Source organism: Alternaria ethzedia (assembly GCF_023757985.1).
Source record: "Alternaria ethzedia strain BMP 0044 chromosome Unknown scaffold_4, whole genome shotgun sequence".
NCBI lineage: Eukaryota > Fungi > Ascomycota > Dothideomycetes > Pleosporales > Pleosporaceae > Alternaria > Alternaria ethzedia.
This window is the reverse complement of record NW_026056197.1, coordinates 363,759-386,477: the sequence shown is the minus strand read 5'-3', so window position 1 is coordinate 386,477 and position 22,719 is coordinate 363,759. Positions and strand designations below refer to the sequence as shown.

The 22,719-nt window shown below is 51.8% G+C and overlaps 4 protein-coding genes across 4 annotated transcripts; 2 read left to right on the top strand and 2 right to left on the bottom strand.

Annotated features, from left to right (window-relative positions):
- Positions 1-378: 378 nt before the first annotated feature.
- J4E87_002252 (uncharacterized protein) lies at positions 379-3,004 on the top strand (the record flags this gene model as incomplete). The annotated part of the gene is made up of 3 exons (XM_049373890.1): positions 379-474; positions 524-2,211; positions 2,260-3,004. 3 exons carry the CDS (start codon positions 379-381, stop codon positions 3,002-3,004), a joined length of 2,529 nt encoding a protein of 842 aa, XP_049236030.1.
- Positions 3,005-5,930: 2,926 nt separating this feature from the next.
- Positions 5,931-6,665, bottom strand: J4E87_002251 (uncharacterized protein; the record flags this gene model as incomplete). Its single annotated transcript, XM_049373889.1, has 1 exon — positions 5,931-6,665. The coding sequence occupies one exon, from the start codon at positions 6,663-6,665 to the stop codon at positions 5,931-5,933; it is 735 nt and encodes a 244-aa protein (XP_049236029.1).
- A 296-nt stretch (positions 6,666-6,961) lies between these two features.
- On the bottom strand, positions 6,962-9,591 carry J4E87_002250 (uncharacterized protein; the record flags this gene model as incomplete). Its single annotated transcript, XM_049373888.1, has 4 exons — positions 6,962-7,797; positions 7,851-8,639; positions 9,082-9,567; positions 9,588-9,591. The coding sequence occupies 4 exons, from the start codon at positions 9,589-9,591 to the stop codon at positions 6,962-6,964; spliced, it is 2,115 nt and encodes a 704-aa protein (XP_049236028.1).
- A 2,199-nt stretch (positions 9,592-11,790) lies between these two features.
- Positions 11,791-13,503, top strand: J4E87_002249 (uncharacterized protein; the record flags this gene model as incomplete). Its single annotated transcript, XM_049373887.1, has 2 exons — positions 11,791-11,948; positions 12,000-13,503. The coding sequence occupies 2 exons, from the start codon at positions 11,791-11,793 to the stop codon at positions 13,501-13,503; spliced, it is 1,662 nt and encodes a 553-aa protein (XP_049236027.1).
- Positions 13,504-22,719: the final 9,216 nt, after the last annotated feature.

Here is a 22,719-nt window from a genome sequence, read left to right as displayed (position 1 = left end):
AGGCTGGACTGGTGGCATCATAGTGCATGGGGTCACCCGTTGTTCGTTCGGCTGGAGCTGCTGCGAGTGCGGATCTGGTACCGAGGCGTGGGGTGTCCACGGGTGCGACAAGCCACAGTCGCGACTCGGACATGTTACACGCTACATCACCACATGCAAATCACTGCAACAGGAGACATTTACGCCTAATACCATGCGGGAGTGAAAGAGGCGTATCCTTTAGCAAAACCCGGCAATTTCATGCCCCGCGACAGCTCAATCAGCACCTCCAGGGCAACCGGGGGCATTGGCGCGCTGGGCTGCTACGATAGACGTCCGTGATAGTAGACTCGAGTGATACCCAGCACCCAAGGCGCAGTTGCCCACACCTCTGCAACCATGCAGCGCATCAGCTCCGATGGCTCGTCGGTACTCACCCACCAGACATCGAGGAATTCAATACGCGCGCCGCAGTTCACCCTAGAGAAGTTCACCGTAAGCAGCCGTACAGCTTCCGCTTGGTTTCCTCTGTTGACTCTCACAGAGCAAAGACTTCCTTGTCAAAGACTTCATCGAAGATCTCTCCCAAATTGCCGTACCTGCGACACGACGCTCCGGAGGCGCTGCCGGCCAGCAGACATTCGACCCCAAGCCGCTCATTCGCACTTTCGAACACGCCCTCACACGGCTCAACAGTCTCTCTGAAGACCTAGAAGAGAAGGAGACTGAGCTCTCCACAGCCGTGCGCCGTGCGGAGCTGCAACACAACCAGAATGTCGAATCGCTTGGGAGACGGTTGGAAACGGCCATGGATAAGTTCCAAAGGCTAGACAGCTCGCTGAACGGCAATGATGAGGGAGGGTCCGATACTGGGGGTAACGTGGCCATGCGCATCGGAGAGCGACTCGAAGAGCTCGATCGCCAGCGGAAGCGAGCTCTGGACGCAAAATTCCTGATTGAATGCTGGCAAGAAGTCAGCGAACGTGGCGAACTCATGATCCTCGAGGACCAGCGAAAGAACGGCGACATAGTACGGTGCGCTGAGATTGCACGCCAACTGCTGCGCATCAGCACGCGTCTCGATCCGGAGGGTAGCCAGCGAGTCAACGGAGAGGTACAAAACGGCATGAAGAGGAGAACGGTGCACCAGTCGAGACACAACACGAAGGAGGTCATCGAGAAGTTCTTGGAGAACCTGGAGCAGGATCTCCTCAGCAAGTTTCAGGAATGCTATGCGCGTCCAAACTACGCTGGCATGCGCGACTGTGCCATTGCGCTCAAGGGCTTCAACGACGGAGCTAGTGTCATTGGAACATACGTCAACCAGCATTCTTTCTTCATCGACCGCATGCAACTGAATGGCGAAGACCTAGCGACGGATTTGGAGACTTGGGACCGCCTTCAAGATCCTGATGCGGAACCACCGGGCGTTGAGCCTACACTACAGTCTCTGATCGACGAAGTCAAGATTGTCGTTCAAGATGAGTCCGCCATCATCAAACGAGCATTCCCGTACTACGAGGAGGTGCTCATCAAGTTTCTCGAGCGCATCTTCCAGCAGTCGATACAAAGTCGGTTGGAGATGGTGCTCGACAAAGCAGGAGAGTTGTCTTCACTCGCATTCCTGCGCTCACTGCAGGCATCTAGGAGCTACATCACGCAGTTGGTGGACGATCTAAAATCACATGGGTTGACAGAGCACCCAGAGCCTGCTACTTCGGCGGTCGCAGCTACCCTTGATCAGCAGCTGGAAGAGCTCTTCTCCTCCTACTTTATCGGAGAGAAGTACATCGAGCGCGAAAAGAAGAACCTGGAGGAGCTTTACTCTTCGCTATTGCTCAAATTCACCATCTACCACTCGCGACGTAGCAAGATGCCAACCTCGTACTTTGGATCGCTGGCCCAGCGAGGCAAGGAGTTGGCTGCATCCGCTCGTGATAAGTATATGGAACGCCTTGAAAGCACCGAGTTGCCCGCTAGTCAAAAAGCAACGCTGCTCCGCATTGCTGGCTTGAAAGAAGACCAACAAGAGAAGAAAGACATTGAAGTGACTGATGAAGATGGCAGGCTATCGCTACCAGTCGCTAAGCGTATGCTCAAGTGGCTGGCAGAAGGTGTTGGGCGTGGACTTGAGCTGTCGCCTGGTAATGAGACGCCGAAGGACGTGCAGATATTACTGAACTTACTGCTACGGCAGATGGGCGAGATCTATCTGGAGACGGCACTAGACGCGTAAGTCATATCTGCTTGGATTACGCAACCTTACTAACACTAAAACAGTGCACAAGACCATGCCGTTTCCCAAGAGAACTCCAAGACAGCTCCTGATCTCGCCCACTTCCCGTCGCTACACGCCATCACCACAATTCTACATCTTCTCCAACAAACCACTACAACCATCGTCCTCCCCCTTTGCACACCCAACCTCACCATTCGCCGCGACATCGAGAAGTCCGCGAACAGCACGACGTCAACCCTTGAATCTAAACTATCCAACATCCTCAATCTCACACTCACAGCATCTCTCAACTGGGTGAGCAGATGTCTGTCCCAGCAAAAGAAGACCGACTTCCGGCCCAAAGAAGACGACCTGATGGTAACAACCGAGACACAAGCTTGCCGCGATGTCTCCGCGTTCCTAACCCGCGTCGCCTCTCAAGCCTCCGCTGCTCTCTCCGGCCGCAACCTTTCCCTTTTCCTCGCCGAACTCGCTCGCGGCCTGCGATCCCTCGTTCTATCCCACTTACTCAAGTTCACCATCTCACAAGTCGGTGGTCTCAGTGTATCTAAAGACATGAACCGCTATGTTGAGCTCGTGAGAGCATGGCCTACGGGTGATGAGCTGGAACCTGGTGCCATGGATGTACTGACGGATGTCAGTACGTTGTTCATCATCGGGCCTGAGGCGCTGAGGGATAGACTCAGGGCTGCGGGTGGACAGGATGCGCAGGAGCTGAAAGGGTTCATTGCTAGGAGAGATGATGTTGGAACTATTGGGGTACAGAGCGTGCTTAGTGGTTTGTAAAGATATAATGTTCTTACAAGATTTGCGAATCTACGAATGTATTAAACACATGTTGATCCTGTCCATGAAATACACAGCGAACGTCACTCTGAACATGCGCCACAGATTTTGCTAGTCCATCCACCAATCATGTTGATGCCAGCATCCGGACGCCAGGCACAGCCAAGCGATAAAACATATGCAGGGTCCGGATATCGCGGGTCTGAAGTTAACAATCGACCTGGTAACTCGGACCTAGGGGCCTCGACTATTGAAAAGTATGGTTCAGCGCGTGTCATCAGTACTTAGCGGGGAGGAAGTGACGTCCAAGGTGAATTGTCGCACTGCACATCATGTGGTGTATAAGAGGAAGTAACGATCCATGAATCTGGCGGTCACAAAGTCAACATCCAAACTCTCATCTTGAGACAATCGTTCCTTCTCCAAACGAACAGATCCATCCACATACACTAGATCCACCCTCCCAACCGCAACCATTTGTATCACAAGCGCCCTCGTGGCGTTGCTCGCCTGCTTTAGCGGCAAATCGTCATCGCACTCACGTTTACGCTCACAATCGCACTCATCAAAGTCGAGATCAAAGTCCAGGCCGAGACGAAGTTCAAGCAAGCGATCCACGCGTTCTGGCCATCCGCATAGGAGTTCGAGAGATTATCCGCGCCATTCGCACGCTCCGAGACGCGTTTACTAGGTGGCTTGTCTTTCGGGGGTTAGGGGATGGGCTCTGCGGTCTCGCCAGTCATGTGGAAGTGAGCTTCTGGGGGACTAGATTGAAGGAGGTTGGATGGTATAGGAGATGTTGGAATCACAGGTAGAGGTGATTGTGGTAGCATGGTCTGAGAAGCAAGTACGACAGTGTCGAAGGAAGCAGTCCAGAGTGTTAATTTGTCACTTCGGTGAAGTGCTTTATTTGGAGCCCTGATCGGGCAGGGTCTTTGTTGGAGCATCTTGTGACTGGAACTTATTTATCGGCAAGTGACCTAGATGACATATCAGGATTGAATTCGACCACGGCGGACTCCATCAGCAAGCCGTTATCATTGACGCGTGCTCGTGTTCTGATGTCAATGTTCAGCTACTTCGACTTTGGTGCGTCGATATCATGTCCAACATCTGCAATGTACGTCCAGCTATTCAGATGCCTTTTACCCTGAACTCACCAGCATGCACAACTTGAAAACAGTTGTAATACTTACCTACTTCGTCCACTTTTATCTTCACCTTTACCTTCACAGTTGCTGCCCATCTCTCACCACATACCAAACGCTACCGTGAGGCCGAGCGCTGGTTGACCATAAAAAGGCCTTTCTATCAATTTCAAGGTCACTACTCCTACACCACATCATGGCGCCTCCGGATATAGAGAAACGCGATCCAAAGGCTCCTGTACTCAAGGCGGCAAGCCGTGTTCAAAAGAGCGGAGTTTCCCGCCTTGCCATATGGAGGAATAAAAAATTACGTCTAGCACGCCTGGCAGCTATGTAAGTGTTTCCAGATCGTCGCGATGTCCGTAAGTAGCTGACGAGATGTTATTCAGCGCCAGCGCTCAACACAATAGCAGTTCGCCCTTCCTTCGCCTTCCAGCTGAGATCCGAAATCAGGTCTATAACTACGTTATGGGAGGAACGGTATACAGACTGCGAGACACACAGCGGTGTGGGAAAGCACGCTATCTCGACACTTATGGCTTTTATTGGAGTGAGGAGATAGCTCTTTCGCAAACCTGCCGCCAATTACACCATGAAACCTGTTTACTGCCTTTCCAAAACAACATGTTCGAAAGTACAGCCGCGCAATCTACCTTGAACCTCGAGGAATGGATGAACTTGCTGCAGCCATATCAGGCGAATGCCATACAGAGCATATACTGGACTCTAGGGAGATCAACCGCCGACCTCGAGGCTTTAAAGTCTCTGTTAAACAGCCGGCAAGGAATCAAGAAGGTGAAGTTATGGTTCTGTTATGCTCCGAGGTCGCACGAGGTAGACCAACGAGTCATGGAACCTGCAGGGTTCAAGTCTACGAAAACAATCAGCTATGACTATAACGAGGTTACGGATGAGGAGTACAAGGAGACGTGGTATGAGCGTACATGATGCTCTCATCAGTGGGTAAACATGTTATCGCTTCTTTGTTATAGTTGCTAACTTGAATATCTAGATTGCGCAAAGGTACATCTCGGATGGGAGAAGTCGCAAACACCAAACGTCAGAACGTCCGCACGTATGGCCTTGATCCGTCATTAAGACCATCGACTTTGTTTTTCATGGCGAGCAGAAAGTCATGCGTCAGTCCAGACACTGGTCGTTTTCGGATATCACCTTTCTTCACGATTTTGGCTTTCTTTTGCTGTTTTCCCGTTCGATCCTGATGTCTGCTGGTTCGCCACGAGCATCAGACTTGAAAGTTTCATTACCTTCCTAGCTAAAGCGTTCCAAACCCCCAGTCGCTGGGCTGTTACGGAAGATTTGCGATGGCCTTTTTCAGCTCCCAATTTGTTTATGCGAAGCGGCAAAAGTGTTTTAATGATTACCTTTCTCACAGCACATAGGTTACGAAAGGGTTTGAACCGCTTTCAAGAACATTGACTCACGTAATGCTTCCTTGTGTGATCTTCCCATCTTCCATACTACCTGCCAACTTATCCTCTACCTAGTGGCTCAATGGTAGTTATCCGCAATGTCATAAATACGAGAAGATTGATCACCAACCCTTCGAAAGCCTCGAAGTGGCCCTTTGCTCTGCACTGGCTTCGCTTTAAGCCACTTCCGCAGTATCACCATCAGCCTCTCTTTATAGACTGCCTCAAGTCGTTCAAACGTTTGCCATTTACGCTCCCGCAGTAATTCCACGTGAAGCAAGTCTGACCTACATTGCACGTCAGTAAGAACACGTTGCTGAACTTTTTCCATAAACCATAGACCACTCACCAGTATATCCCAACCTCTACGTTCTTCCCCTGTATAGCGCCGCCCATCTCCTCGAAGCACTCTCGCAAAGGTATGTTTGTTTCGATACCACTCCATTCCCACTCTTTCATGGCTTTCATCTCCTCAGCCGTTGGTAGCGTTTTTGAGAAGATCAAGTGATCGCGTGGTAGACACTCTAGCACAAGCAAGCCCAGGTTGAGATGGGTAAGCGCCGGGAATTTCGCTAGAAGGTTCGACGCAAACCATAATCTAGACTGCTCCACCAGACCGTTTCTTTCGTCGAATAAACGGATAGAGTACAACGGCAGCGAAAGCTTCCGTATAAGAGAAAGGTTATGTGCCCCAATCTTCAGCCAAAAGGTCGTGAGGAGACTCTGGTAGCCGTATTTCCCGTGTGCGGGTATGAGATTGAAGCAGTAGAAGCCGAAGAAGTAAGTGCGCACCTCTTGTGAGATTTGGCGGCTTGTCCTCATGAGACTCCAGAGGATGGGCCGCGCGGATGATTGGAGTGCTTGAAAGGTGCGGCGGTAGCAGAGGCGGACACCGACCGACAGCGAATCGGGGTCGCGTTTGTTGAAGAGGTATCGGTAGATTTGCTGCCGGACTTCTAGGGGAAGCTTTTCGAAGGAAGATTGGGCGGGTTGACTCGGAGGGGATGAGACTGTAAGGTTTAATTTTATCGCAGATAGGGACGTCGTCATGTCATCTAGTGCTGCAGATGAGGAAGACATGACTGAGAGATGTTGCCCGATGGCGCCGCAGTATCTTGAAGATGAATGCAGAGCGAGTTGAGGGATCAAGAAGGTATACCTATGGTTGACTGCGTGTATTGTTGATGAGAGACTGCACCCGGGTAGATAAGTAGGCTAGGGGACTGTGCAAAGTCCACACCGCGGCAGCCTGTAGCTCATCTAATTAAATTCGCCACATGTACTCGCAGAGAAATGACACTTCCATTCACTTGGCCTGTCAGCGCTTCATCGCAAACATTCTAGCTTATCGTTCTCTTCACGCGCTTCATAAGTCGCTAAAGTTTTGCTGGCTTATCGAATGCAAACAAGGAGCTCCCCTTCATCTCACCATCCTGCCATACCCATCCGCTTTTACCCACAATCTCGACCGCACCACTAGCCATCTGTCGCAATGTACTCTCATCGCCATGGTTCGAAAGGAAACGTTTGTTGCTGCTCTTTAAGCGACCAATAATGTGACCTCGAAGCGGGCTGCCGTCTCGGTTGAACTCTACGGTGTAAGTTTCGACAACAGCCTCGCCCTCTGGGTCGAAAACCAGCTCAGGCGTGGGTATATCAGTAATCTGTGGCGGTAGAGAGTTCTCTATCGGATAGTTTGCTTCTCTTCTAGGCTCTTTTGACAATATCACGACGTACTGATAGCTCAGAACGCCGCCATTGCAGAGCACGAGTCCCTTTTCCCCTTTACCGTCTCTTATCTGCCGAGTCATCTCGGTGAGCGCATGCATCGAATAATTGTTGCCAGCTCCGCCGAACGATGTCAGACCACCAAGTATCGTCAACGGCTTTTGACGACCAACTACAGGTATTCCTAGATGCTGCGCCGCAATCTTAGGCACAATGGGAAAGCAGGAGTAAATGTCAATGATATCCATCTCTTCCTTGGTCGCACCAGAAGTCTTCAAACTCGCATCGATAGAGCGCGATATACTGGGCGATGTGTAGAAGTTCGGTCGTTTCCAGAACTCATCGGCGTCCTTCGTTCCTGCGCCACCAAGCGGATAGACCCATTTCGATTCGGGAACACCTAAAGTTTTGGCGAAAGAAGTGGATGTGAGGATGATTGCAGAGGCAAGATTCACCGTGTTGAAGGCGTTCATAAGCAGAGGATCTGCGCGTGTGATGTAAGCTTCCGTTCCTAATGCGGAAAGAGGGGAGACCGACAAGGATAGCATATCATCCTGTTCTTCTTCCCAACAGTCTTGATGTCTTCTTCACTACTTGAAGCTCCTTGACTCCAAGCGTACTTATTATTCTTTGCGACGTCTGCAAATTCAGCATACAGCTTTGCGCTCTCTTCGTGGTTTGCCTTCAGCGTCTGCCCGCGATGCGCACGGAACGCGTTCTCGTAAAGTGGGTAAACATGTATCGGCGCACCAATCTTGTGAATAGCTCCAAGGTCTTTGCCAGAGTCAGTAGAAGAAAGGGTTTGCCAGAGAGAGGAAACCGCACTATTTCCTAGGTCGCGACCTGTTGGTGTGAAGACCGAATCTACGGCTTCGGACGGAGCTGTCCAGCCTGGTGGAGGAAGCTTCTTTGCAGCTGCACACGCGGATACTGGTACAATTAGCGATGAGTGGAGACGGCGGAAAGGCATGCGGTACGTACACGAAGCTAATGCTTCACCTCCAGTTACAATTGCGACCTTGCATTCGCCTTTCGCAACCCTCTTAGCGGCCTCATCGAAGAGCTTTCCTGGTTTATCGCCTCCATGTTCGGAATATCTCTTCCACTTCAGACTCTGATCAACGCCTAGCTTCTCTGCCAAAAGCCCGGGTAGATCTGGATACGGCCAAGTCCACGTCTTGACGACATCGATGCTGTCGATTGCTGACTGCAGGTCAGCTTTCGAAAGGCATCCGGTGTCGCTGATGGCTTTCTGGATGGCTTCTAGCATTAATGTCGCGGGCTCCTTCGCATCCGCGATGGCGGTGGAGCGGTTCTTGATGTCGCCTACGCCGATGATCACGGGGGTATTGGTGGACGTCATGTCGTGTCAACAGATTAAGCGCAAGACGGGCGCAGTTTGACCTCTCGGTGTGGAATGCAGTTTTACTTATGTCACGTACTCCGTGATTGAAGGCATGGCTTCCATTGCATGTCGGCGAGTCATGGTTGACGTGAGGAGTCGGATTTGCCGAGGTACAAACGACGGGAACCACTGCGGCACGCGCTGCTCATGTCCTCGACGCGTCAGTTCCGGTCATAGTGATTGATGCATGATCTGCAACAGTCCTCCAGTCTCTCCATGCAGCGTATAACAATACGACAAAAGCCTGTCCCTCCGGATTGATGCCGTTGAGCGGGGTCCGCTGACCCTCCTTCAGTGAGTTAACTACAGGTGCCGCAACACCAGTTTCCTCATCTAGATGGTGACCAACAGACTCCAACTTACGCGTCGCCCATCCTACATACCGTTCTCCGAATGTGCCAGGCTCGAGGGCCGCCATTCTGAAGACCGCAGCTGCCATCAACGCTGTTCCAGCAACCTCTCCAAACCATGTCTCGTCATCGAGATAGTTACGCAACAGGCCGGATGCATCGGTATCAGCCTCTATCGCGCCGTCAAGAATGCCTTTGGTCATATATAGTAGCATCTTCTGCTCATCAGCGGTTTCCGGTTTATATTGAGATTTGCGCAACGTTGCTAGGACCCTAGTCATCCCAGCTGCAGCCCAGGCATTGCTCGTACACCACGCGCCTCCATCGCTCTTTAAGCTGTCTGTGCCCTCGGCATTGGCAATGTGTCGCCAATACCCTTTCGACGTGCCCAGCACTTCGCAGTATAACTGGCACTGCCGTACACTCTCTTTCACCATGTCTATGTCTGAGGTGAAGACACCGTGGTATGCAAGAGCAGGCGGCACCATGTAGATGAAGTCTGCCCACAAAGAAGGGTACGCATCGCGATGCGATATCGCGCCATTGCTGTATCTGGGCGTGGTGGAGAGCAGGTCGTGTAGCTGGCGATTTACAGCAGAGAGGTAAGGATTGTCAGGCGCTTGGGAGGTTGTTGATTTGTATAACAACAAGGCCGGAATGCAGAGAGATGTCGGATCGGACGACGAACCTAGTTACTGCCTTTAGCATGCGTTGGACGAAATCTGAGAGAAGGGAGCTTACCGTTACCTTCGCACAGTCTCGCCCTATTCGTCTGTATGAATGGTTTCACATATCGCAACGCTTCTACATCCTCTACCGTCAACTCTGGTATCTTGCCCCCTGGGAATGGGTCATGGAAGATGCTGTGAAGAGGATCTCTGTACTCAAGTAGCGCTTCAAATACGGTGCCGTACTCCCAGCTATGCGACGCAGTTCCTTGCGCTTGGCAGAGAACTTTGTCGATCGCGACCCGCGGAATCATATCGCGAACTTCCCGATTGATGCTTTATGTTGGTTCCTAGAGTTCGACGGGGATTGTAGCTTCGAAGCGCGTGCATACACGTCTGCGGTATGACGTTGGCGACGCGCGCATATGGTGTCATCTCCGCGCCTTCGCTTCCTGCCGCGGGCAGGTGCAGAAAGCTTGGTGAGGGGTTATTGTTCCTTCCAAGCACCCTCGAAGCTTGACCCAACCAACTCGACAGGCCCATGAGAACGACCCAACTTACGTTTTGAGATATGATCGACTGTGGAGGATATTGGGCTGTTGTAAGCTTACATGATCAATCATAGAACTCACACCTGCGCGATGCCATGGGTCATGTGTGCTTAAAGAGAGAGATGAGTGTGCTCCAAGAGTACATGTCCTATGTTGCTATCTGCCTTCAAAAGGGCATGCGAGTGGACTGAATAGTATCAGGAGACCCACATGCTGGCGTGCGCAGGATTGCAAGACCAGCCGTGTCGACTGGGGTGGACGCCCGCGCAGTGTTACCCGCTGAAGTTTACCGAAGCTGACAGCCAGCTTCTTCTTGAAGGTCGGCAAGTAAGTAAGTACTAGGATGAATTGCGAAAAGGGTTCCTTCACTCAGAAATCCGAGTACATGCTAAAGCTGCTAGATTGTTGTCTGGTAGGACGGTGGGTCGCGCCATAGTTGCATGGCCCTACGGATGATGTACCCACAAGAGACCCGCAGTGAGTATTCTCCAAGCGACGTCCAAGCTTCTGAGATCCTGCCTGGGTGAAAGTGTTACGTTTGAAATCCTGAACGGCACGAATACTGAAGATAAGAGTAGCACATTATGATAACGAAGGAGGCCTAATAGCATTGCAGTCAAGTGTCAGAATCTTCTAAGCGAGTGCCAACATGTCGAGTGTCGAGCTACTGCGTCTTTTGCTATACGGCGCATACAGTCTTGGTTCGTACCATCGGCGGCTTGTCCGGTGAAACCAGACAATCGCGCTGCCGGATGAAGCACGAACCGCCATCCCCGCGATCCCCAGGTTTTGCAGTGGACTGTCAGTCAGTGCATTCTCCATGCGCCCCATGATCAGCTCCATTTCTACCCAGATCCAGCTCGCAAACCAGCGGCGGGTACCTCGAGCGCTAAGCCTTCTAGGCGTATTTCCAGAAGCTTGTCTGAGCTCTGGACACGCCCAGTTTAAGCCTCATGCACACAATACGCGCGGTTGACGTCGGCTCAGTTCTTATCACCTCACTCCGCACGTAGGGCGCGTCTCCAAACCCCAACAGACGAACAGTGCCCATGGCGCAAGGAAGTAAACCCGAAGGAATGCGCGCCGCGCAGAGTGGACGTCATCATACGAGTTAAGCAACGGGCTGCAACCATCACAGCGCTCGAGGTATTTTCCCCCGCCTTTTCTACCGGTAGTTCGTACTAGCCAACGATAATTGGTTCCCCAGAACCCGTTCTAACAAGGGTCTGGGCTACAATCGTCCCATACGTTCGATAAGGACTTGGCCACCGAAGCCGTACCATGTTTGGGTAGGTCCGAACCGCGAACGTGGAATAATCCTCCTCTCGCGCCGGCCCATACACCACATTTGTTACAAAATCTGCTATCACGACCGGCGCATTCTTCAGCCGCCTTTGGCATCCCATCTATATAACCACTAGGCATCCCTCTAGGGCGAAAGCAAGATTGGTACCGCCGACCAAGCCCTCCTTCTGTCTCGTGTTAACCATGCCGAACCACCACATGGCCGACGAGAAGCCCGAGGCTGTGCCGTATGGCTACGATGAGAGTCAGGTTGGCTTCGAAGAGCCGTTTGTTCATGGCGCCGCTACTGTTGGTGGTGAGACTGGACGAGGAGGAGACACACATCGTGGACTGAAGAGTCGACACATCCAATTTCTGTAAGTTCGCCCTACCTTGTATCGCTAGAGCAATCACTGACCCTTCGCCAGTGCGCTTGGTGGTGCTATCGGAACTGGTCTCTTCATTGGATCTGGATCTATCCTTGCTTTGGTCGGCCCTGCTCCCTTATTCATGGCCTACCTCAGTATGATGCTTGTTGTTTATAACGTCATGAACAATTTGGCCGAGATCGTCACTTACCTCCCAATGCGCGGCATCACCATTCCTTACTTCATCAAGCGATTCGTAGACCCGAGTCTCGCATTCGCAGCCGGTTGGAACTATTGGTACGCCTACGCCATCTTGGTCGCTGCTGAAGCTACAGCCGGAGCAATTCTTGTGGAGTACTGGGAGACGCCTGTTCACAACGCTGTCTGGATCACCATATTCCTGGTCGTGGTCTTGTTCCTCAACATCGTTGCTGTCGAGGTATTTGGAGAAGCCGAGTTCTGGTTCGCTTCTATCAAGTTCATCACCATCATCGGTCTTGTTATTCTCGGCTTTGTCATCATGTTAGGTGGCAGCCCTAACGATCAAGGAAGGCTAGGTTTCAGATACTGGAACAACCCTGGCGCATTCAAACCGTACATCGTGGAAGGGAACTCTGGGCGCTTTCTGGCCTATTGGACTGCGTTCGTTCGTGCCGGATTCGCTTTCATCACTTCGCCTGAATTGATTGCGCTTGCCGCCGGAGAGACTATTGCCCCACGTCGGAACATCCCCAAGGCTGCTGGCCGCTTCGTTTACCGTCTCGCCATCTTCTACGGTCTGGGTAGCTTCATCATCGGTGTTATTGTCCCATCAGACGATGATCGCCTCCTTAGCAAGAGCTCCAACGCTTCAGCTTCTCCCTTCGTCATTGGTATCCAGCGTGCGGGAATCGTAGGTCTGAACCACGTCGTCAACGCGGCCGTCTTGACATCAGCGTGGTCTGCCGGAAACGCTTTCTTGTTCTCCGGATCTCGTGTCTTGTATGGTATGGCTCTCAACGGAGAAGCGCCTAAGATCTTCGGCAGGACCAGCAAGAAAGGTGTACCATATGTGGCTGTTCTCGCTACATGGGCCATCGGACTCCTGGCGTACCTGAATGTCTCCAGCACTGGCGCCCAGGTCTTTTTGTGGTTCTCCAACATCTCCACCATTTCCGGATTTATTGCCTGGATCGTTGTCATGATCACATACATCCGCTTCCGCAAGGCGATGATCTTCCACAACTTGCTCGAATCTCTGCCCTACCGCACACCGTTCCAGCCATATCTTACATACTTTGTTCTCGGCGTAGTATCGCTCCTGACGCTGACCAACGGTTTCCAGGTCTTCGTGCCTGCCAACTGGGCCGTTTCCGACTTCCTTGCCGCTTATATCACCATTCCAATCTTCATCGTACTTTACGCTGGCCACAAGATCTACTTCAGGACACCGTTTGCCATCAAGGTCGAGCACATTGATGTTATAACGGGTGTGCGAGAGATGAACGAGTTGTGCAAGGACGATATTACCGGTGCACCAGTGCCGAAGAACGTTATGCAGAAGATCTGGTACTGGATTGCTTAGTATCGCACTAAAGAGCATTTTCAACGATTTAATGTGCCTACTTTAAAGTCTTTTGCTCCGTAGATACTATCGATTAACGAGATCATGTTAGTTGATCTTTCGAGTCAATGCCACCTGGGTAGTTCACGATTTCGTCCCTTGTTGCGAACACAGGAAAGATCAAACTTCCGTCTTGCGTGCAAAAGCAACCACGATGACGTGTGAGGAAAAGGTTGGCCAACCACATCGTGCATGCGAAGAGTGCGGCTGAGCACCCCGCCAAGGCTCAGCCTGATCCAACTTGACGGCCTCTACTTCCTTCTTAGACTTCTGATACATTATCGAACCTCACTACCGTCGATTACTGTTCGCTTCCCGTTGTTCACCGGTCGACGCACACCTAGATATCGGGGTCATCATGATTTGGTACTGGGAGCAAGGCAAGCTCATTTCCACTCGTGCAAGGCTGGAATAGGTATACTTACACAACTTGCAGATTCGCCCTCCCAAGAGGTATCATGGCAGAGCGCTTTTTGGTCCTTGCTTCCTCTCGCTTTGAGCTGTATGACCCAGCCATCTGGCCAAGTGTTACAGTACCCCCATCAGTTGAGGACCTATCTTCGGAGCTCTCCGATCATCTGCGCATTTGATGCGTTGGCACAACTCATTCGCTTTTCGGTATATCTACTCTCGGGATACTATACTTCGCCACTGGATGCTGCCACTAGAGCGATGCGTGTGCGAACGCGGCCGCTGCGGGACTCTGGACCTCAAGAAGGATTCCAGACCCTCGAAACCCTGACCAGTGTTAGATGGCTCATCTTTGTTATCGGAACCCTCACTCAGGCTGTCAAGCTCATGGCTACAAGCGGGTTGCATTGGACGAAAGCATGGGGTGGTCTCTTTCTAGCCAGCTTCGGAGTCATGGAATGCTTCATCGTAGCTGCATCTTTCCGGCAACCACCGACTTCAGGCTCATACACACTATTAGCAGAAGAGGATGAAACGAATCATGCTCTTAGACCGAGGTGGATGAGGGATGCGCGATATACTTTGGAGCGCAATCTGGATCTTTTTGAGTTGTTTTGGGGCTATCTCGCTCTCGCCTTACATTGCCTCTTTCTCGGCTGGGCATCTTACGTACTTCTTCACCCATTCATCGACTTCACTGGTCTGCTGAAGGACGAAACCGACAACTCTTTGTATTCTGTTACCCTAGTAGTATGGATTCCAGTCATCTACTTGGCAACCCTGGCCTATATGTGTGGAGCATGGATCTGGCTAGCTCTTTGGGGTAGTGGAGATCCCCTCGCCAAAATCATTGGTACCATCATTGGCCTTCTTCTGCTGACAGCGTTCCCTGTGGGGTTAGTCACGCTGTTCACCCTAGTTGAAAAGGAACAAGTTCTTGAGCTCTTGACGGGTTGGGCTATCACGATTCTGGCCTGCATTGGCGCTATGGGTATATCGTGGGTTCTTGGGGAAGTTCTTGCCTTAGATGATTTCATTAGGTATAAGGTTCTGCTAGTTGATCGCGAAGAGGAAAAAGGCATGGAAAAAACACGATGGTCGATTGCGGCATGGTCGATACTTGGAGGCACTTTCTCGCTAGCCATTTGCTATTACGCCTTTCGGTATGATCCGAAAGGTACGCATAAGCCAGAATGGACGAATTTCTTTGGGTGAATACCCAACGAGATTCGTCACGAGTTGGCGTCTGAACAGTCAACCAATAGCAGAACGAGGCTGGTGGCATGCAATCCGGGGAATCTTGACAGCAGCGTGGAACGGAAACACCGCAGCTTATGGTTGTGGACTTGTGGTACTGTTCCAAGCTCCTAAAGTCACTGTTGTAGTTTTTTGTGTCGCAACGTAAAGTCAGGCGTGAACACAGCTTCTGAGTAGGGCATAATTGAGAGTACCCGTTCTCTTCTGCGAGACCAATATTAGAGCTTTAAACAAATAGTCGCAGTAACGATAGAAGAGGCTGCAGTTATGGATGAGGTTTTCAATCAGCCTCGATTTTCAACGGATTGACACTGACGAGGCTGAAAGCTCCAGCATACAGGCGGTGTAGGCTTCCATACCCACCAATATTGCTTGAACAACAACGAAGACCCAAGGCTCATGGGTGGTCAGTTGATGGGGGGCTGGTATGCGATTTTATTCGGCTTCTAATTGTGTAATGGCCGTCTTCGCTGTCTGTGAAGGCCAAAGGATCTGTTCGAGCTGCAGACCTGGGCGCTTGCCATCTGCGTTGGCATCTTGGTGGTGGCAACATCATCGCAAAAATAGCTAGGCGCAGAGCTTTGGATGCTGTTGACGTAGAAACCTGGACACCGCCTCGTAAGAGAGTAATGTCGTAACCGTACTGCTTTGATAGACGCAGCCCATCGTGATCCGTGGAACGCCATTGTCGCACAGCGTATGCTGCTGCGAGGCAGAGTCATCTGATACCGCGAAAGCGCGTCAGCGGCACACAAGAAAAGTCGAACCGGGGCCATTCTGTCGCTGTTGGAAGAGTCTGTTGCGCAGCAACCCGAGATGGAATTGTGCTTGTCGCCTCACTTTCAATCGCGCGCTCTCCGTGGACCGCTCCCGAAGCAACAACGGTCCCAGGTTATAATGAACAAGTTGCGGGCTCGAGAGCGTAGATGGCGACTCTCGACGGCGGGGCTGTTGAAGTTTGGCGGTCTTTGGCCCCAAGGTTCGCTTGCCAACTAGCAGGAGCACTAAAGTCAAGAGCTTCAGCGCTGCTTCCCTACAGCCGTCCACCCCAATCTTCGACAGTATTTTTGATGTTGCGACCGATGCCACGCGGTGTGTTCGGTACGGGTCTCACGGTCGGGCCAGCCATCGTAGGGTGCAACGATCAGCTTCCAGAGGATCTTATCCCAGCATGCATGTCCGCACACCATCCCACGACCCCGGTCGGCTCCTTTTGCGGATCAGCATAGCCTGCAAGACCACGAAGACTTGCGTTTGGAGTGGCCATTAAAGCTCATGGACGTCGACCGCAGCCAGGTGTGGTACCTATTGGAGAGTATATCTTCCTATTCCGTCACGTTCGAGCCTATCGCAGTGTCCAGAGTCGTATGTCCGGTGAGCTGTCGCATATTTCCGATTGACATGGTCTCAGAGATGGCCTCAAGCGGTGTAATCACATACTAGGCGCGGCGGCTATGACTCGAACTATCGAGCCCTGTCTATGCATGTTCTGCGTCTTGTCGCGACAGTATGGTGGTGTGGCTTTGCCTGACAGCTCATATGAGGCTCCCGCGAAGAAAAGAATGTTGACCGGTCGACGGAGTTTGCTACATCGACAGGGCTGTTGGGTGACGAGGTCTCTTCTTGAGCTGTTCTTATATCTTAATGTCCTCCCCTGATGGTGTGATTGAGTCCTCACGACTGCGGTTTTCTTCTTTTGCTTCCCTAACCTTCCGCTGTTTTCCTAGATCACTTTTGCGACTTGTAATGGCTGTCGAACTCAACCTGCGCGTTCGGGATGCACCTTCCACAAGAGAACGTATCATGGCTTTGCGCGAGCACAGTCAACTGTTCGAACTATCAGCCGACTATCCACAGGCTGTTATACACCAAAGATTTCGGGAACAGTGGGCACGCGTCATACCATATACGGAAAGCAAAGTTCATCGATGCCTGCGAGCCGCTGATGCATCCCTCCAACAGGGTTTGTCGCCGGACGATGTTGTTCAGGAGGACACTGATCCAGCGGAATCTGGATTCACGAGATCAATGGATGCCCTGACCGAGAGCTTGTTACTCCACTGCATGTAATACCCATCACATGTGTGCAAGCAGAAGCTGACGATCGTGGTAGCCCAGGTCGTTGAGGGTTTCCGGAAGATGAGCACGGCTCCTTCGCCTTCGAAAGCCGATATGGATTTGTATCGCATCTACAATGGTGGTAGTGGACGCGCCGCCAACGGGGAACTTGCTTCGCTATACGGCGACAGAGGTCAGCTCATACCGAGTGACTTGGCCACAGCCGATGGCGACGACCTCGAGCCGATGGCGCAGCTTATTCGAGATCGGCTTATGAACCCGGTGATACAGTGTATTGTTCGGCCTTCGAAAGCTCTGTTGCATGTACTGCCCATGCATAGAAGGGAGCTACCACCCACTGGGATCGATGTGGAGTACGTCGAAGGGAAGGTTGTATCAGCTATCGCAAATGCCTGTGTGCATGTGTTGGCCACTTTGGTCCTAATTGCCCCAATTGCGATATTCACTGTCGTTGAGGAGCAAACATTGCGAATCGTCGTCATGCCTTTGTTCTGTCTGCTTCTCACCGCGTCAGCGCAGCTCATGGGCCCTCGATCAATGCCTCTTTTCACACTGGTGACCGGGTAAGTAAACAAGCCCTCTTTCCCTTTACTTACTGACAGAGCTGTAGATATTTCCAGGCGATGGTGGTATTCGTGACTATCACGAATGAGCGACAAGTTATTCAGTAAGCGATGGATTGTGTTGTTGGAGTGTAGTGTCGTCTAATCAGCTCGGAATGGAAGCCTGTGCCCTCTTCACCGCCAATTGCAGATCAGGTGCTAAGACCAAATCGGAACAGTGCGTTTCGAGTCATACGTCTAGCGATTCATCCGGAACAACTATGATGAATGCCTCAAGGCACTGGTACCCGCGACGATGGTCCATCCAGGCGTTTATACATCAATGTTGCCTGCAGTCTTTCCAAGTACGCCCGTTTGATATAGCATTGTGTTGTCTCGTATTTTGAGGAAGCTATCACGCGAGTAACTAGACGTAGATTCTCTCCGACTACGGATTCAGAGGCGACAGCTCGCCTCTCTCAACGGTGCGAGAGTACGTGACGAGGAAGCATCTTGAAGTATGCTTCAGGTTGAGCTCATTAAGGAGATATTAGCACGAACATTACCTAGGTAGAGTACAGGCGCGCGCACTGGACTTATTAGGGGCGCATGCTTTAATGACTTTCACAGCGCCGCCTGATGAGTACGGAAGATCGGATCACACACGTGAGGCTGGATTCTGTTTCAGTCACATCTCCCCTCCCCCCTCAGCCACAAACAATCGCTTAGGGACGCACCGCTACAAAATTATCATCTACCCACTGGTCCGTATTCGATCTCCTTAGGTGACCCCATCACTCGACTTGAATCTTCTCCGAGCTATACTTGCCCAGCATCGAGACACGGCACGGCGTATCCTACTCGTTCTTCATCATGGCTCCCCCGTCTAGAAAACTCATCACGGCGGACGGCATCAAGATGCATGGTCTGATTCACCATGGCACCGGTTGAATGTCCTCAGCAAGCTGACTATAGTACAGAGCGACGCGCCTCCGCTGCATCCACCACTCCAAGTCAGACCAATACCGCTTCCCCGCCTGCCAACAGCGAAAGAAGACACGAGACCCCCCGACCAACGCAACCAAAGCACCAAAATGATCACCCAGGCATAGAACGCGTCGATTGAGCCAGCAGATAATAAAACGCGCTTCAACAACATCACGAAGCTTCATTGTCCAGATCCGCAGCTCATAACCTCGTCCTTGGAATCTATTCACAGCGGATTCGAGAATTACGGTCGTAACCAAGGGGACGCAAAGCAACGAGATGAGATCACGCGAGAGCTGAGTCTCTCATTGCGCATAAGCGTCGAACCAACACATCATCCATAGCTATGTACTTAGCAATCAAGCCTTAAACTCAATAGCAAGAGCACATCTTTTTTCTTGACGCAGAGCATTACCTGAATGCCAGTGCGCCATCGTGATGCCTACTGTACGCGTACATTTGCAGCAAGCATATACATGCTGTTGAACGGACGCTCTACCAACTCTCTGTTGTTTGGTGTCAACGTGTGTGTACACAATTCATGGGTCGATCATGACAGGATGCCACGCGTGTGTCCATGTAGCCACGGTTGATTGCCTTCCAGCTTTGTTGTGTCCACCGCAAGCACTGCATTGTGAAATGGTAGAGCATGAGGTCTAGTAATCTCACATTCCATACACAGACGCCATTAGCGCAATGTGGTACCGTAATTTGTCGGGCTTGGTAAAGAAAAAGTACTCCACTCCACTGTAGATGCGTACATCCCTCGGCAATGCATCAGTATACCACCCCTGACCACGCGTGTATCCCAACTCCAGAGCTAAAGATAGCTCTAAGCCTCCGCTATGATCCCAACTGCTACGTTTATGTATGTGACGTTTCGGTGGATCGTTTTCGGGCCGGTCCTGAAGAGGCAGGTGGATTCGCGTGGAGTAGGAGGTCGTTTGACGATGGCTCGAATACGTGCTACTAGGTCTCGGATGAATGGAAGCTGTATGATCACCTACATGCATAATACGTTAGCCCTCGGCAATTCAAGAAGCGGGTGAACGGAACAGAAGGTGGTATATATACGCGGTCCCCATTCACAGAAAGAACCTCAGGAGTTGGGCTCGAGACTTCTCTACGCCTTGACATGGATCCAGCGTGTACGTATTATCCTCTTCCCACTATTCATATTGCGCGTCGCGTATACGACATAATTCTAGACGTGTTCCCCGCGGGAGTCGGAGCTCTAATTGTCGTCGACGCGCGAGACCGCCCAAAAAGAGGTCTCGGGACGAGAAAAACGCGAATGATGGGTAGAAAGAGGTGGAATCATGAGGAACGGAGCCAATTTTCCAGAGGATTTGAGAGGTTAGATTGTCGAGACGCGCAGCTCTAGGAGATGGAGAAGCACTGACCCTAGATAGGCCTGCCAAGCGATGAAGGACCTCCGAACGGCGAGAAATATCCGCCGCGACCACAGGCCTATCGCTATCCGACCCCTGTAGATTTGGTCAATGAGAGGTTTTGAATGTCGTTGATATCGATCGCGGAATACAATCTGTAGAAACGACAATATCGGGCGGTGTCACTGTAGGGGGTGGCTGGTCTGCCAACTTGCATCACCGCAGCGAATCCCTTGAGCGGTAAAGAGCTAGTCACTCGACAATCGGAGATCCCGAAACTTCACACGGTTGATGTTATTATGATACTCATATATTGTCTAGTCGTAAACTCCTTGTAGACCCTGTAGATCGCCCGCAAGCCTATCACCAGCGTTTCAACACCGAGTTTGATCCAAAGCTTCGCAGGAGAGCCTACTAAAAGGTTTGTTCGCGTTCCCCTTCGCGAGTCGAATGTCTTCAGATAGCGAGGACTAGCAAACGTATCCGAGCCTACGATGCGCGTGCTGGCCGTGGCACGGAAATTAGCAGCACTCAGCTGCGACCATGCTAGACCTGAAGCCTTGAGCTAGTATCTGTCACCGCGCTCCCTGTTATCCTTTTACCTCTTATTGTAATGCCCTCCACCCGCCCTTATGCCCACATTCATCGCAACCTCGCAGCGCGCGCCCAAGTATACAGATGATGTGCGGTTGAGATAAGCATTCCCAACAGGTTGTAGGACTTGAACGGTGGATGGACGGGCGCCGTTAAGCGGGGCGCATATGAATTGAGTTGGTGGGCGGCATGCTGCTGCAATTGGTACGTTGGAGTCGGGGATGTAGCCTACTAAGCGTCGAAGGCGTTCAACGGCTGCACGAGGAACATGCTCGAAATTGCTTTAGGCGATGAGCCACATCTGCAGCCACAACATGTCGAAGCCAGGTTACGAGAGTGGAGGTTATCGGGTCGGGGGTGGGGTTGGTCACGACCGTCTTTGACAGCCTGAAGGTCGCACTGTGAGATTGCGCTTGTAGATCTAGGTGCTTTCAGTGAATGCAAGTTACAGTCTGCCCCGAATACCGTTCTCCGTCCCTGTGAGATGAGTGTATGTGCAATGTGCGTGCAAGGATAGCCATGCAACCTTCGCACGCCAGTCGAGTAGCGAGCTGTCGCCAATCATTACCTCCTCACCATGTCCAAAGGTGACCACGATCAACAGCGTAGATTTCGCGCATACCCTCCCCTTTCATGAGCCACCAAGCCAGAATCTTTGGGGTTAAAGATCTAGCCTACTGTCGCTGCTGTCCCCTTCGTATTGTCTCTTGGTATTCATACAGTGGTGTGAACGGACTCGCTATGCGATGCCCGTATGTACTGTTTGCTCTACACCTTCATCTGTTCCTCCCCTGCGGCACAGCACGGGAAGGACGGGTGCCGCTAGGGAAAACAATCCTAACGGTGCGGAGATCTCAGGCATGCATGGGCATGTGAACCGCAGGCGCTTCCGTATCCGCCGTCTACTCGGTACCGTTGCGTGGGGAAGATCGTGAGGTTCGTTGAGTGCCACCGCGTTAACGTGATTGGCAAGGTTATCGGGCGCGTTTGCAGGAATTTCGGCAGTTGCGTAGGAGGGACGGGTACCTGGCTCTCGTAAAGTGTAGCTTGCAAGGAATACGGTCGCTTAATCGTGGATACCAGCATTAGCTTTCTTGTCCGAGAGGTGGTCGTATCTGAGTAGGATGATGGGTCAGCTCGTGTTTTGGAGATGATCGGGCGTACCTTTGTCAACAGCAGAGTGTGAGCTCTACTTAATAATCGTAGGGAGCTGGAAAAGCTTTGTACAGCTGTGACGAAACCGCGAGCGAAAACGTCGATTGTCTGACGGGTGCGACGTCGTAGCATAGACAACGATGGATCGAACGCGTCGTGAGCGCGCGAAAGAGACTTTCGTCGCGCCTTCTAGACTCATGACAGACCATCGCCGAACTGTCTACGCACCTTGTAATCACCCCCGGCTAGCCCCCGGTGGCCACAGGCGTCCAGTGCGGCGGGAATTTGCGCCCAGACACTCCCCAGATCCTGCCTCCGTCCCCAAGCAAATGCGGGCGGCCTGAAGGTCCAGATAACATTCAAAGGAAGGGTTACGTGAGAACATGAAGATACCGAGATCTTGTCTTCTGGTATGCCTGGTGCCGATGAAGACTTCGACAATGCCTTCATCCTCTGATAGCGTAATGACCCCAAGGCGGGGGCCAAAAACTTCGCACCGACCAAACGCATGGCCCGCCTCTTCCTCGCGGGCGGCACCAGGTGGAGGATCTGCGCCACCCCTGTCTAATCTTTCAGACATTGCGCCTCCGAATCCTCCAACCTCGAACCCCTCTAGGCGGCGTAGCGGACCTTTTTGCAGGCCTGTCAAGCGAGATTGGAGGTGTGAGCGGCACGCATCGTCATCCGACACGAAATTGAAGAAAGGAGAGGCAAAAGTGGAGGACAGCATCCTCTCATATTTTCTCAGATTTCTGTGAAAC